At 40.2% G+C, this 15,677-nt stretch overlaps 1 protein-coding gene across 14 annotated transcripts in view; it reads right to left on the bottom strand.

The window, feature by feature from the left end:
• The window catches only part of GRIP1 (glutamate receptor interacting protein 1), a 509,665-nt gene that overhangs the window by 345,980 nt on the left and 148,008 nt on the right, over nt 1–15,677 (bottom strand). For 2 of the 14 annotated variants that reach the window (XM_075931287.2, XM_075931230.2), the window contains exon 1: nt 12,303–13,171. The exons of 1 other annotated variant lie outside the window; for it this stretch is intronic. In XM_075931287.2, the coding sequence (XP_075787402.1) occupies nt 12,303–12,435 (133 nt within the window). In that variant the 5' untranslated portion in view covers nt 12,436–13,171. Of the gene's footprint in view, nt 1–12,302; nt 13,173–15,677 lie in introns of those variants that run through there. 11 more of the 14 variants (XM_075931300.2, XM_075931253.2, XM_075931322.2 and 8 more) reach the window with 9 other exon arrangements.

The raw sequence follows: 15,677 nt of genomic DNA on the forward strand, positions 1-15,677 counted from the left end.
ATACTTATATTTTAACTGTTTTCTGTCTGGGAGACTGCGGCAGGCATCGACCACCTATTGTGAGAGAAAAACAACAAATGGTCTGGTAGCACTTTATAAACTGACAAAACTTGTAGATGTTATCATGAGCTTTCATGGGCACAACCCACTTCTGCAGATGACTGGAGTTATGAGTAGGGGGATATGAAAACTCGAAATAAATAGGAGAAGGGAAGGGGAGGGGAGAGAAAAAGAAAAAAGGAAGGAGGCCTTGCCTAAGGAGGACATGGTGATCATGTGATCAGCTCCATTTTGGGAGATACTGTCACTCAGAACAATGGATTTCCCTCCCCACAGGCAACATTATAAAAGTATCTTAGCGGTGCCTCCATATTTGTCTTCACTCCTTCCCTCTGCTCCAGAAGCACCTTTGCTAAGTACAGTGGTCCCGGAAGGATTCACTGACCCATCCTAACATAGGATGTACGAGAGACTTTTAAGCTAGCGATGTGTTACATCTCTGCTAAGCGCCTGCATCAAGAACTTGACTGATTTATGTAATGTGCTTTCCTTAACAATCCTACTCTCAACCTTTTCTTTCTTTTTATTAATAAACATTTAGACTTTAGATTCTAAAGGATCGGTGCAGCTTGCTCTTTTGGATAAGTTCTAAAGTATAGATTGACCTGGGACTGTGGGTGGTCCTTTGGGACCGGAAGAACTTTTTAGGAGTTGGTGAGACTGGTTTTCATAACCTCTCATGTTTGTAAATTGTGGTGCTGGTTGTGGCATACGTAAAGCTGGAGTGTTTAAGAGGATTGCTTATGAGACTTCTTGCTAGCCAGAGTGGCAGCCGAAGTGCTCTGTGTGACTGGTTTGGTGCCTTACAAAGGGGGACCCAGTCTTGGGCTGTAATTTGCCCTGATTTCACCCTCATAGCAATGCCAGACCACCTGTTATACTACACTATGCAATAAGGGAGAGAGGCAGCAGAGTTTGTACTGGAAAAGTCTGAGTACTGTTGCACAATGTTCCTGCAAATCTTTTCCAACCATGTGCAAAATAAATGTTATGTGCACCAAGGCCTGTGCGAATGTGCACCACCAACAGAACCACAAAACCTTGCTATGGGCACTCTGCAATCAGGTGGGCAGTGTGTGAATTTCTCCTAAGCGGCCACCCAAGTGCACAGCTTATAAGGAACACTGCTGTTGTGATGGGCTGCTGTAAGAATAAACACATTAGTGAGTCACTTAGATTCTACACTAAAGTGGGCCATAAAAGTACAAATGTGACTGAGCAACTGACCACTTCTGAAACCGAACACAAGAATGCAAGCCAGAAGCATGCTTATCATGAAGTAACAGCTCTACACCTGAGCCAATGGAACACAAACAAGTGTCAGAGTTACAGATACAAAAGTTGGCGGGCTTGTCTGATCTCTTTTGCAGAAAACTGATACGTTCTGCAGACAGCAGGTACCAATGTGAACATGCAGAGTTTGACCTTAAAGCACGTCTGAAAAGGTCACAGTGTTATTCTGAGAAACAAATACAAGCAGCCCTGATGCACAGAAAGTGCTTGAAGCATGAAAAAAAAGGAATGAATATAGCCCTTTGTTGTCATTGGCCGTGCTGCCCTTTTTTATGCATGTATCTGTGAATGGGAATACTGATGTCCACTGCTCCCACTAAGGTTGCAATACATCTTGCCTTCCCAGGCCATGCTATTGTCTCAGGGTCCTCTCATAGGAGAGACTGCACCCATAGAGGCTATTACTTAATCTGAAAGGCAATGAAGGAGAGGCTGACCAGAGGACTACCACTGATTACACCCAAATTTGGGATAGGAGGGCTATTCCAGGCCTTGTCACCAGGACAACCTGATTTGGGACTGCTTCTCTTCTACTATTGCCAACCTCAAGCATTCAAAAATCATGGGTCAAGGTTGAACAAAGTCATGAGATGTGCTTAAAAGAATCAGATCTTTTTAATTATACATTGTGGTTACTTTATATTTGTGTTCTAGTACCATAATCTTTAGACTATACCATGGTCATATTTTAAAGCCGCTTTCTATAGCCATGGGGGCTAGGGTTGCCAGATGGTTTAACCAAAAATACCAAACACCGCCCCTTCCCCCCTGCAAAAAAAACACAGGGAAAAAATTCTGTTGAGGAAAAAAAAGGGGGAGACCAAAGTTATTGAGCAAAAAAACGGGGAGGGGGCTGCTGCACCTTTAAATGGCCCCGCACTCCTCACTCCCCCACCCCTGCCAGATATGCCAGGGGAAAATTGTCCCCACTAGGCTTCCATCCATGGGAAATAGGAAATACTGGACATTTCAGAGGTCCAGTATTTGAAATGTCCAGTATTTTCTGGTTTTTTTGTTTTGTTTTGTTTTTTTAACCAGACAGGGGACCCAAATAACGGACAGTCTGGGCAAAAACTGGACACCTGGCAACCCTAATGGGGGCTAGAAACTTACTAATTTTAGAAATGCAAGCTGAGATTTTCATGTACGCACTTGATTACCAGGAGCTAGGAGTTTAGGGGAGGGGGGTCAAATGCCATGATGAAATCAGAAAAGTTGGCAACAGTGTTATTCACAGAATGAATAACAGATCCCCTCAGAAACACCCACATAACCTTTGTTACAGATGCACAATGCCCCAATCATCACACAAAATGACCAGCAAGTCAAACTTTTTAGAACCACAAACACAACCAAAATGAAACAATTACAAACCCACCAATATAATGCAAACAGCTAGTCCTCACATCCATCTCTCCTGGGTGGCCACCCAAGTGCTCACCTTACAGGTAACACTGCCTCCTTCCCCCTCCCAGAACAATGAAATGAAGGTGGGCGAACCTTCCTTGCAGGGCAGAATTAAGACTGTTCCTGACCACAGCCTGATTTTTAAAAAGCCTCAGATAATCCAAGCCCCAACAGTCCAGTGGCATTGGTCAGTGACAACCTGGCCAGCAAAAAAGGCAGACATCTTCAGCCAGCCAGCAATAACAGCAGCAGCACAACACCTCCCAGAAAGACACATGCAAGGCAGCCTAACTTCTAGTACATGCATTGTACCATGGTTACCAATATTATTATCAAAACTAAACTTTGCAGTGCTATCATACCCACAAAATTTTAAGCATACTGTTTTATAAACTTTGTCTTTCAGAGCAAAGCAACACAATTTGGATTCATGACACAACTTTAAAATATATTAAATGCTTCCACTGAAGTCGTTCAGAAAGTTTCCCCATCGATTTCTGTACGAACAGAATGAGGTCAACACAGAGTGCTTTGGAAAATTTAATCTTTAACTTATACAAGTAAAAAACTCGATGTAGTTGTTTGGGGTTATTTCTTCCCATTGTTTACCTTCATTTTGTCAGTAAACTGGTTTGCATTTTTCCCTTTAATTTTATATTATAAGAAAACAGGATCTAAAAACAAAAAACGAAAAAGCTTTAATTCCCAGATACAGAGATAATGCATATAAGGATAACACCAAACCTATGCAACCTTCCTCTGCACGTATGTGTGTGTACAGGCAGTCCCCGGGTTACATGGATCCGACTTACATCGGATCCCTCCTTACAAACGGGGTGAGGCAACCCCGCACTAGCTGCTTCCTCCCAGCAGACCAGGGAGACGCGGAGCGGCTTTCTCAGCAGACACCTCAGCTTGAGAATAAAGGACTGAGGGAAGTGAGGTGTGGGAGAATAAAACTGAGCTCTGGAAAAATGTTTGGCTAGAGTTTCCCCTACAATATGTACCAGTTCCGACTTACATACAAATTAAACTTAAGAACAAACCTACAGTCCCTATCTTGTATGTAACCCGGGGACTGCCTGTATTGTGAACCTTTGTTAACATTTGCAAACACATCAGTGATAAGTAACTGGCTATATGGACTAAAGCTGACTAACTTTTGTCATTAGCAATACATAATTTTATTAAAGAATTAAAAAAAAATATCACAACACATGACCAATGCATGTTGCTTTCCTTAGTCCAGATTTAGTGCTGGAGTTTTTCAGTAACAGGTCGGGTATACAATTTAATTTGATTAATACAATAATCACTTAAAGCTAGGGTAGGCAAAATACAACCTCAGGGCCAGATCCAGTGCACCAAACGGCCAGATCCAGCCTGCCACTGTCTCACAGTACAGCGAGAGTTTCAGGGAGGCTCCCCGCCTGCCGCATCCACCCACCCCATGCCGCTCAATGTGGCTGGTTGTGGGGACCATGTGCTCTCTGCCCCTGTCAGTGTTCCCTCTAATTTTTTTCCATCCAGGGGCAAAATAAATATTGTTATGTGCACCAAGTCATGTGTGGATGTGCACCACCGGCAGAAACACACACTGCCAGTTGTGGGAGGTTCTGGGCATTCTGCTCATAAAGCTGGGCAGCACTGGAATCTCTCCTGGGTGGCCGCCCAAGTGCTCGGCTTACAGGTAACGCTGAACTCCCACCCAGCATAATCTCACAACTTCTATAGGCCAGAACCTACCTCAGCGGTGCTTTAAGTAGCATACAGGGCATGGCGGACAGGGAGCCTGCCTTGGGGTCCCTGCTGGGCTGGTGGCCGTGAGGTGCCTAAGGTAAGCTCCTCCTGGCCAAATCATAAACCAAACCCTCTGCACTCTTTTCCCGCACACCCTCCTTTACCCAACCTCTCTCCCAGATCCCACATCTGTGTTCCCTGTAAGCTATGTACTTGGGCAGCCTCTCAGAAAAGATTCAAATGGCATCTAGCTGATTGGCAGAGCACCCAGAGCCAGCAGCATGAGTTTCTACTTGTGGTGCACATCTGAACATGTCCTGGTGCACATTTATTCTGCACATGGGTGGAAAAAATAGGGGAATAATGACCCACGCCCCCTCTTACAGCTAATTCCCTATTTCAAACTCCCTTCTACATACAACACCATCCCAGACCCCACACCTCCTCCACTAGTATCATGGAAGAATGTGGCCCTTGACCACTTATCAAATCCTTGAGAGTGTCACCCCCAATCAAAAGTTATTGCCCACCTTGACTTTTAAGTGATATTTTTAAATGAGTCAGGTCACAGAATTAAGATACTTCCATATAAACTATCCTAGGTGTACAGGAGTTCATGCCGTGGTTTTACACATTCTCTTAGATTATCCAGATACTTAATGATGCTCTCTCTGTCTCCCCTCCCTTTTTCTTTCTCTCCCCTCTCCTATTTATTTTGAGTTTTCATATCCCCAACTCAACTCCGGTCATCTGAAGAAATGGGCTGTGCCCATGAAAGCTCATGATACCATCTACATGTTTCGTTAGTCTATCAAGTGCTACCAGATCATTTGTTGTTTAATCTGTGCAGTGTGTCTGCAAAGAGTCTCCCTAAATCATCCTCCCAAAGTGTACATTCCAAGGGGCTTATCAGTCCCAATATTAATTCTGCTTCATCTCAGTGTGTTTCTGTGATGCAAGGATTCCTCTTCTCCTGCTGCACACAACTACCCTGATGCTTCAGTCCCTTCTCTCCTAAATGTCTATCTTCAGCCTCTGGTTTCTATCCCACAGCTGACAGTGAGAGCAGCTCTTGTAGCAATGGTACCTATCTAAACTGGCTTCTCATTTCCAGGTGCCTTGAAAGGTGTCCAAACTGCTCTGTGCAACAAAGATCCCAGGGAAACAGCTGAAAACAAGGAAAAGAATCAACACCATGTGGTCCCACCCAGGACAATTTTGGAACTGCTACTTCTGACTCAACCTCAGTTTTACTCATTTGAATAAATATATCACCTGGAAAGGCCTTTAAGTCTTCTTTAACACCAAAAAGATTTGCACTAGCATGACTTGAATGGAGTTCTCCAATTTAGGTCTGGAGCCTGAGTTTCTGCCACAAGTAGCTGATGCCAGTTTTAGGAATATTTCAGCTTGAAAACATCTAACTGATCAAATTGGTTTCTGTATGCTCAATAATCAAGTTGTCTCTCAATTAGTTCTGTATATTTCAGATCATCAGCTTTGGCAAATTGTTGTAACATTAGCATTTTTATACTTCCCTGAGTGCTTAGCTAGACATGGATCTAGCAAAACACTAAAGCACATATTTATCTTTAAGCACAAACGCTTATATATGACCATTCCATACTTTAGCAATTCCACACGCATACAGTTGGTGTTCTTTCGTATATTTGAAACTACATTCTGAAACTACCAAATAGATTAAATTTTAATAATCATTATTAAATATATACAGCAAAATCTTTACATAAAATGTTTAAATTATTCATTTGGAGTTTTTAACTTTCAGTTTTAAATATCTTAACCTTTACAAATGACAGCAGGCTAAATTACAGATTGTTACTTAGATATGAAGTTTTCTATAAAATAATTTCCTGATCCTTCAAAGAGATACTTGAGTAACCTTCTCAAGTAATTCCATTGACTTTACTCACATGGGTAAAAGTTACTTGTACAGATTAATGACGCAAAATATGTAAAGAAGAAAAGAATAAGAAGTCTGGGTAGCATAAGCTAGTTGCATACATACTTACGGTTTTATCCTGTCCTGAGCACATATCAAGAACAAATGGCATGCAACATCTCAACTGAAATGGACATTGCAACCCAGTTCAGAAGCCAAACTCTTACCCTTTTTTATTGCAAGTACAAAATGTCACTGGGTCATTGTTACTATAAATACAGCATTTATTTTCCACAATTTAATAAACAGCCAGTTCAAACTGTAACCTGCTGAAACTTGATCGTTGACTAGCAAAAATTATTGATCGCTCAAGGTTTGAAGTTAAAAAAACAGTACAACAAAATGAGGATTTTTAGAGGGATGCCTCCAAGTTGATTATGCAACAGTGCTGTTTAGAGGAAGACAACTCCATTCTGTTACCACTTTCAAGGATCTGATATTTTTAAGGGTTATTCAAGTTAAATCCAAAGCAGACTTCAAAGAGTTATCATGGAAGCTTACAAATTGGGCACCTCGGTGACAAAATGGTAGATGAAGGCAAAGTAATGCACATTGGAAAACGTACTCTGAACTATAGACACCAAACGGTGAGATTTAAATTATCTGTTGGTAATTCAAGGAAGATCTTGGAGTCATGGATAATTCTCTAAAAACAAATGTGCAGCAGCATTCAAAAAAGCTAACGTTGTTAAGAATAATTAGGAAAAGAATATAAAAGACAGAAAATATCATCTTGCCTCTATCTTAATTCATGTGCATCCACATCCTGAACACTATGTGCAGATGTGGTTGCGCTCTCTGTGTGTGTGTGTGCGTGTATATATATATATATATATATATATAAATAAAAAGATAAATTGGAACTGAAAAAGTACAGAAAATAGTAAAAATGTTTAGGGAGGAGGAACGGCTTTCATATGAGGAGAGATTAATAAGACTGGGACTTTTCAGCTCGAAAAAGAGTGGGTATGATACAGGTCTATATTTATTTTCTCCATAGCAGTCGTGATTTTAAAGTGTTATTTATTGCTTCCCATGCCACAAAAATCAGGGATCAACAAATAGCATACCGCAAACCTGTAGAACTCTTTGCCAGATGATGCTGTGAGGCCAAGACTATTAAATCTAGTTCTCCTCTGAACTCTAAATTCATGGGGGGTGGAGTCATCCAGGGCTATTAATCAGGACCAGCTGGGATACAAAACTGTGCTTTAAAGTGTCCTTAGCCTCTGTTTGCCAGAAGTTAGGAATAGGTAACAGTGGATGAATCACTTGATGCTTACCAATTCTGGCATTTCCCATGAAGCATCTGGCAGTCACTGTCTATTGGAAGACTAGATACTGGGATAGATACCGGGATCTTTGGTCTAACAAAGGGGTTTCCCAGCCTATGGGTCGGGACCCAAATATGGGTCGCCATTATCAGGGCTTGCTGAGCGGCGGCAAGCCCCATTCGCCAGCCGCGCAGCTCTGCACCAGCTCTTCCGGGGTGTAATCTACTCGCCACAGGTGAGTAGATTACATTGTTTCTCGAGACCTGGCCATTACATTTCAAAAGGGTCGCCAAGTGTTTCCCCAGGTGGCTCTGCCTTCCTTCCTCCCCCCATTTTTGAATTGCCTCGGGTCACCAAGTCTTCTTGAATTGTCAAAATGGGTCCCCAGCTGTTCTTATGTTATTTTCCTTTTGCACTAAAATGAAAAACCTTTCGAATTGTTTTGCAAAATGGAATAATGTGGAATGCTCCATTTTGAGATTGAAACGGTTACATTTTCAACTAGTGTGTCTACCTCTTGTCAGAAGTGAACAGAGCCTTGCAACTCAGAAATCTTCCCATCAAAACCAATATATCTTTGTGAAATGTTTTGGTTTTACAAAACAATAGAACATCAAAAATATTTCAAGAACTTCTGCTACATACCATTCTTACAGTTGAAAAACAATCTATAATGTAATAAGGATTTTTATTATGCAAAGCTTCATTGCAATGAACCGGTTATGTGGCAGCACTTTAACAGTGCACAAGATTAATAGAACACTTGCTCAGATAGGTTATGTATTAAGCACCAAGTTTTCAGAGTACCTGGGGCAGTAATTTCATTATTCATTGTCACAAAGTTATGTCTCATTTAAATGAATGAGAGACCCGCAATACTAATATTGTTATGAGTTTGTGTAACAAGAATACCACTCATCAATACAGGTTGAAACTCTCTAAACCGGGACTCTCTGGTCCAGCAACATCCATGATCCAGCACGGATGCAGCAGGAACAGTGTGTCCCGGTGGAAAGCCAGAAGCATGGAGCCCTGTGGGGCCAGCAGGACCGTAGGCTACCTGCTGGCCCCAAAGTAGACTGCCAGCGAGGGCCGCCCAGCATGTGACAGTGGGGTTGGGAGACGTGACTCGTGGCTGCCTGGCAGGGTTGGAAACTGCAGCAGCGGTGGCGACTGCTCAGTGGGGCCCAAAGACGCGGTGTGCAGCTATCCCCCTGGGCTGAAAGTGCCGGTATGTGGCTGCCCAGCAGGGCCAGGAGCCACAACAGCAGCCCAGTGGGATCAGCAGAGCAGCTGCAGCTGTGGAGCCAGCTGGAAAACCAGTGGGCCACAGCTGGAGGGAGTGGGCGCAAGCAGTGGCAGGGGGCCAGAAATGACCTCCCCTGCTCTGGCAAAATCCCTCATCCTTCCTCAGATGAGGAAGGTACTAACGTCGTGTAACATGCTGTATTCAGATAATCTTAACAAAAATAATGTAGCTAATACAGCATCTCAAAATAAGGCTACGAATAAAGTTTTAAGAAAATGAATTTCAATAGCGTTGTAGTAAAGCTTGATGAAAAGGGGGAGATTCAAAGTTAGGACCATCCTTTTACCAGGGGAGCTTTTGCCATAATTACCCTACATTGACCCTATTGTGCCAAAGGAGCATAGCTCATCTTATTTTCCATTCAGAGGGGTTCAGAAGAGTGGTGTTCCTATGTACACAATAGAGAGCATGAATTAAAATATCCAGGCACAAAAGGGAAAGTTAGGGACAGAAAAATGCCAACTTCTATCTTAAATTCCCAGAGGCCTATTCAATTTTTAACTCTTTTCTTTTGCTTTTTGTGTGGTTGTTTGATCCTAGAGTTCTTTTAATATAGGTTTTGGGTTTCATAGCAAAAAGTGTATATATTACAATGTGTAATATCAAATAAGAACATGAGAGATATTAATTGCACATGTAAAATGATTGTTTGAATGAATCTTCAGCTCCATTAGGTAAATTTAAAGAGAAATAAAATATTACTTTGGAACTAAAAGTCCAAGTACCTAGTACTACTGGGGGTGGGTAGGGGTGAAGGAAGAGGGCATGCCAGAAATGCTTCCACTATTTGAGTTAACAAGAAATCTCTGACTCCATTATCTCTGAGCTGTCGACATTTTTATCAGTAAACGTAGTAAAGTATCTTTTCAGCAATGCAAAGAGTTTTCTAAACATGAATGCAAAAGGAATGATAATTAAAAGGCTTGTCATTCCTCTGAACCTGCACTGTAAACAGTGAATTGCTGGTGCATAGCTAAGTAATATTTAAATGTGGCATAGATATTTAACTTCATAGATTACATTAAATTTGGCATAAAGAGCAAAACTTTTCACAACAGTGGCATCCCTGGACACTTTGTGCAACATAAGTTTGTATTACATCTACCCACCAAAACAGTGACATACAACATACTGAAAAAGTAGACAAAAGAAATGTTAAGAAGCAATTACATTTGACAAGATATCTCAGTAAAACACTTTCATATCTGATGACTGATGAACAATCAAGTCTCTAGAGTCTGAGTCTCTTGGAATACATTTTATTAAGTTGCTGTTTGAAGTTGCAAGCCCCCTGCGCATCCAACTCAGTAGAGCTATGTATTATGATGTAGGTGGTTATTAAATTCTGTTGATTATGCCAATTTCAGAACTGCCCATTCACCAACTTGAAAATATCTTAGTACACACATGACCTTGGCAGGTTAAAGTATGTAGAAAAATACTTATAACTTTATTCTACTAATAAGAGTAAAAATGAAATGAGTAATTACCATTAAGAACTTCGTCCAGCCACACACTTGACTCATGCTTCTTTTTTCAAAATAGCTAATAAAATCATACATACATACATTTGTTGTTTGCTTGGTTGTTTTTGTCAAAATATATTCTATTACCATCTGTTAGGGATACACTAGCTTGACATAGCTAATTTGATATATATATATATATATATATATATATATATATATATATATATATATATATATATATATATATATATCCATGTGATTTGCATGGCACTACCAATGCAGAAGAAAGCTAAAAAGGTTGAATGTTTTCATTATTTCATTTTAAAATTCTACAGTGTTTTCTATTTTAAATGTGATATTCCTAGTGTAGACCACATAATTTTAAGATAGTACCATGTTATGATAAGCTTGTCTAAAATAAAGTACTTTGCTTAACAGATCTCAAATTAATTAAACATACCTTGTACTCATTATTTGAATGTGACTCACGTAACAATAACCTCTTATAAAGAAAAGCTCTGAGAATATGAATAAGGATGGCCCATGAAACATCCAAATAAATTATACACATATATTCAAAAAAATTAAATACAACCCCAAAAGTAAACCACCTTGTTTGGCTTGGATAAGAAGTTGGATGTAGTTGGTCAGAACCACGCCTAAGTCATTTTTGCTACGTGCTTTTCCATGAAAGTAGAAATATTTTTTTTCTAGATTATAATCCAGTTTTTCTCCATTTAACCCTTAAAACATTGTATTTTTTTTCCATAATACACTTTATTCAGATGGAAACAAGAATAAGTGATGGAAGGGAAACTGACTGCCACTTGAATGATACAGTACACAAACATAAAAGTATGTTTAAACTTCATCTTGTCAGGGAGAGGCAGAACATACAGCTCTTTGCTGCAAAGCTCCCAAATCACAGGTCAAAAGAATAACAACTCTATTTAAAAATATTTTTTGTGCATGACTGATTATACTGTCAACACCTTCCGTTAGAGAATGGCATAATAAATTCAGATGTCTTTGAGTAGTTTCTCTCCCACTGTCCCCTCAGGCATTTTTGGGCATTCCCAACCCACTGGAATAAATCAGAAAGAGAACATGAGCTAAGAACACTGACAGGTGCAAGGGTTCAAGTGCATTGCTGTTTATAATACAGATTTTACAGGAGTCTTAAAAATAGGCATTCTATTTTGATTTACAGCTATTACTGCAGATGTCTGACAGCAAATTAAGTGGAAAAAAAAACCCAGTTGCTTAGTTCCTAAAGCCATTCTGAACATGCTGCACCAAAGAATTCCACCTGAGTTTACTTTCTACTGTAAATACGAGGTCACGGTTCAGACACAAAGAACTGACTTTCAATCAAGAAATATTAATCATCAACTTGAACTTATACAAGAGCAATTATTTAAAAAGAGCAGTGCAGTAGAAATATGAATGTAGCTTTATTTTACATATATACCTCAAAGTGTTCTAAAAAGGCTATCATATCAGTTTACAATACAAAGTGCTCTAACAAAAGGCTTGCAGCAGTGAGAATCAATTAACTGAACCTAAAACATTAACATCAACAAACCCTGCCTGATTTGAAAGCTAGAATACTACAAAAGCTTTTCTTTCTAATTTCCTACTATCATATTTATGCAAATAATAACAGTTTTGTGCTTGTAATACCTATAAGAGGCTCACATGTGGATATCTATTCAGTGCTAGGATTTTTCTGATAAAAAACTGAATATTTATCACAACAAGAGAAAGTGAGGTTACACGGTGCTTACTTCGAAAATGCTCTGAAGCATAATAGTAGACATCCTCATAGCCCTCGTGGTAATCCTCCTCGGGTCGGTACTTTTTGCCTTTTCTTCTTCTCGATCGTCTTATCTGCTTCACAAAGCCCAAGAAACGTTCCATCTCTTTCCCCGACGTACAGTTATCAGCTCAGTTTACCTTTCACTGGTCTTAGCCAACAGCTAAGCTTCACAAAAAGCTGCTTGAGCATGAATGAACAGCAAATACAGATGGAGAGCTGCACACTTTGATTAGCCACTCTGATACCATTATAAAAAAAATCCCAACAGTTTCAGTTATGACAAAGCATTTTGTTTTACCTTTAAAAGGACCTTTATCAAATCCATTCTTTTTATGTGGAAATATTGCACGTACAGTTTGATATCAATTAGCTTTTCAAGAACAAAGTTCAGAAGATCTGCCTGACAGCAAGAGGAATCCGAGCACTAGAATTTCACTACCCTATGTCTCCATCATTTGAAGAGGAGCTTAGGGGGCGGGGACACGTTAGTCAATGGACTCAACCATAGCTGAAGACAAAACAGGTTTACTGTAGCCTATTAGTCAATAACCTGACGTTTACTGTGGCACATGTTCAAGACCTCATTTGATTTAATTTGTTTTTAAAATGTGACCCTTGCTGATCCACCTTTGATATCACACATAGGGGGTGAATAAACAGCAAAGTGGTTTAACCCATATACACAGCCCACTCACAGAGAAGTGTGTATGCTGAATGTGTTAATTGGAGCAGCAGGGAGAAAGCTCGGCAGCTGCTTAAAATGACACGTTTACCCACAGGGCATTAATGTATTTCAATCATTGTTGGATCTAAATATTAAAATGCACTTAACCGACGGGCTTCTTATAGATCTATCACAGCCATACAGCAATGAAAACAAAGGAAGCTACATCATGACCAAACGGTACAGCCTAGCCTATAATGTAATACTCTAAAATCCTAGCTGACTTGTAAAACTTTTAAAAAATAACCCAGAGCAAACCAACCAGGCATCAAGCAGAACTCTGTTCTGAAGGCTAAACTACCTGAAAAGTATCAGAGGGGTAGCCGTGTTAGTCTGGATCTGCAAAAGCGACAAGGAATCCTGTGGCACCTTATAAACTAACAGATGTATTGGAACATAAGCTTTCATGGGCAAAGACTCACTTCGTCAGATGCATGTGATGAAGTGGGTCTTTGCCCACAAAAGCTTATGCTCCAATACATCTAAAAAGGTTCCCACGGTTTTCTGATTACTTGTTTCTGCACTCCACAATCATTCTCCAAAACAAATTTCTCAAGTGTTTTTTGACAGAATTCCCTTATTTTAGGAGAACAAAAATCAATGCCCATTCAAATAAATCTAATCAGATGACTGTTTACCAGTTTGTTTTATAACCCCTCAGCAGTCCAGTAAACTGCAGGAGGTCTTTGTATTAGTATCCAGTCTGCTGCCACAATTTGGAATGCAATTATTCACATCAGTCAAATTATCCTGAACCTACCTACCTACCTGGCTCCCAACAAGGACAATTCCAGTTCCTCTTCAATCTAGGTGTAGCTCAATGAGACCTAGTATGAGTATAAATAGCAATCTTGTTGTAGTAGCCCAAACACTGAGGGTACTGGTGAATTGTGCCCAGTACAAACACAAACGGTTCAGCCATTTCTAACTATGAGAGGGTGGAGAGAAAAACTTTTCCCAATATAAAACAAAATGGCACTTTTTAACTGCTGTACATTGAATAGGTAAATGTTGAAAACTGGCATTTGGCATGGATGTAGCCTTCATTGAGGAAATGGGATTTATTATTATTAAATTATTATCATCATCATCATCATCTGTGTTGTAACAATAAACCTCACTCTCGGATGAAGGTCCCATTGTCCTAGGCCAGTGTTTCCCAATTTTATTTGGCCACGGAACCCTTTTAAACTTGAAAGAATTTTGCAGAACCCCTAATAACAGTCTTATATATGAAACTGAAAAAGTAGACCACAAATAAGTAAGGATAATAATAAACAAACGCTAAACAAGGCCATGAGATCAACATTTAGTTTAATTACACATATTTAAAACCAAAAATCACATTTAATGTGTACAAACCGTTAATGATGGCATATAATAGGAGATCGCACCACAGACTGACGGCGCGTGCAGCACTGAGTAGTGACATCATCGTCCCCAGTCTGGCTAAACTGGCCTTACACAGGGACACTTATCGTGGCAAACACAAATGAAAATTGTTTTCAATAAAATTAATAAATGCTTAAATATTAATTGTTTTTTAAATCATAAAATGTTATTGTAATAGAATTTTCTCACAGTACCCTTATTTTCACTTCGCAGAACTCTGGGAACCATTGAGGAAACACTTTCCTAGGCACTGTACACACAGGGACAGTCTACATGTAAATAGCCTTCATTTAATCCTATCACTAGAGACAACAGGTTAAGAAAACAAATATAAGGAGGTGACAACAAAATCATGACTGCTGGAATAAGCGATTCAAGGTGGCTGGTTGTCTGTAGATAAGAGATTTCTTGGAGTGTCTGGGGTGGTTACTGGATCTATGAAGGTAGCTCTTGTGACCTGTAGGCTTCTTGTCTGTGCGCTTCAATTGTTGAAGCTGATTGTGGTATCCAGAAAGTAGATGCTACTGTAGGAATGTTCCAGAGAGAGCTTAATGGATGGATGATGGCTGCAGAAGTTGTAGAAAAATCCTGACAGAGCTTAAGTCATCTGTTCAGCCGATTAAGATCTTTGATGCATCTTGGTTTCATGGTGATTTGCACAGAAATTCTTGCTCAAGATGTCCCATGAAGAGGTTGGCATCACCACTTCCACCTCCACAGATCCAGTAACCATCTCAGGAGGAATCTGCTATCTACAGCCAGGCACACAGATACCACAGAATATGTTCCAAAGGGAAAGTCCAGAGTGTATGCCTTATTACACTCAAAACTGCCTTCACCAAAACAAAAGGACACTGCACCAGAGAAGTAGATCACATCATGGAACAGTCACCCAAATGCCCCAAGAAAACATGCTTCAACACAGAAATAAAACCATCTAACCACACACCTTTAGCGGCCATCAATCACCTCCACTATTACCTCACCCTCCACATCTCCCTAATATTAAACAACTACAGCCCATACTGAAAGGGGACTCCATCTCAAAAGAAATCTTTCCTGAAGCCCCTTTTCTGGCCTTTACACAAAGAATGCTTCCAGAAGAAAGCTCCCCATGGACCAGCACACACCAACTCAAAACAGCACCAGACCCTGCCAGAACAAATGCCAAAAACAGACATGATCAACACCCACCACACCATACTTTTCAAGATCCATGCATCTCAC

Source organism: Pelodiscus sinensis, chromosome 1, assembly GCF_052426305.1.
Source record: "Pelodiscus sinensis isolate ZL-2025 chromosome 1, ASM5242630v1, whole genome shotgun sequence".
Lineage (NCBI taxonomy): Eukaryota > Metazoa > Chordata > Testudines > Trionychidae > Pelodiscus > Pelodiscus sinensis.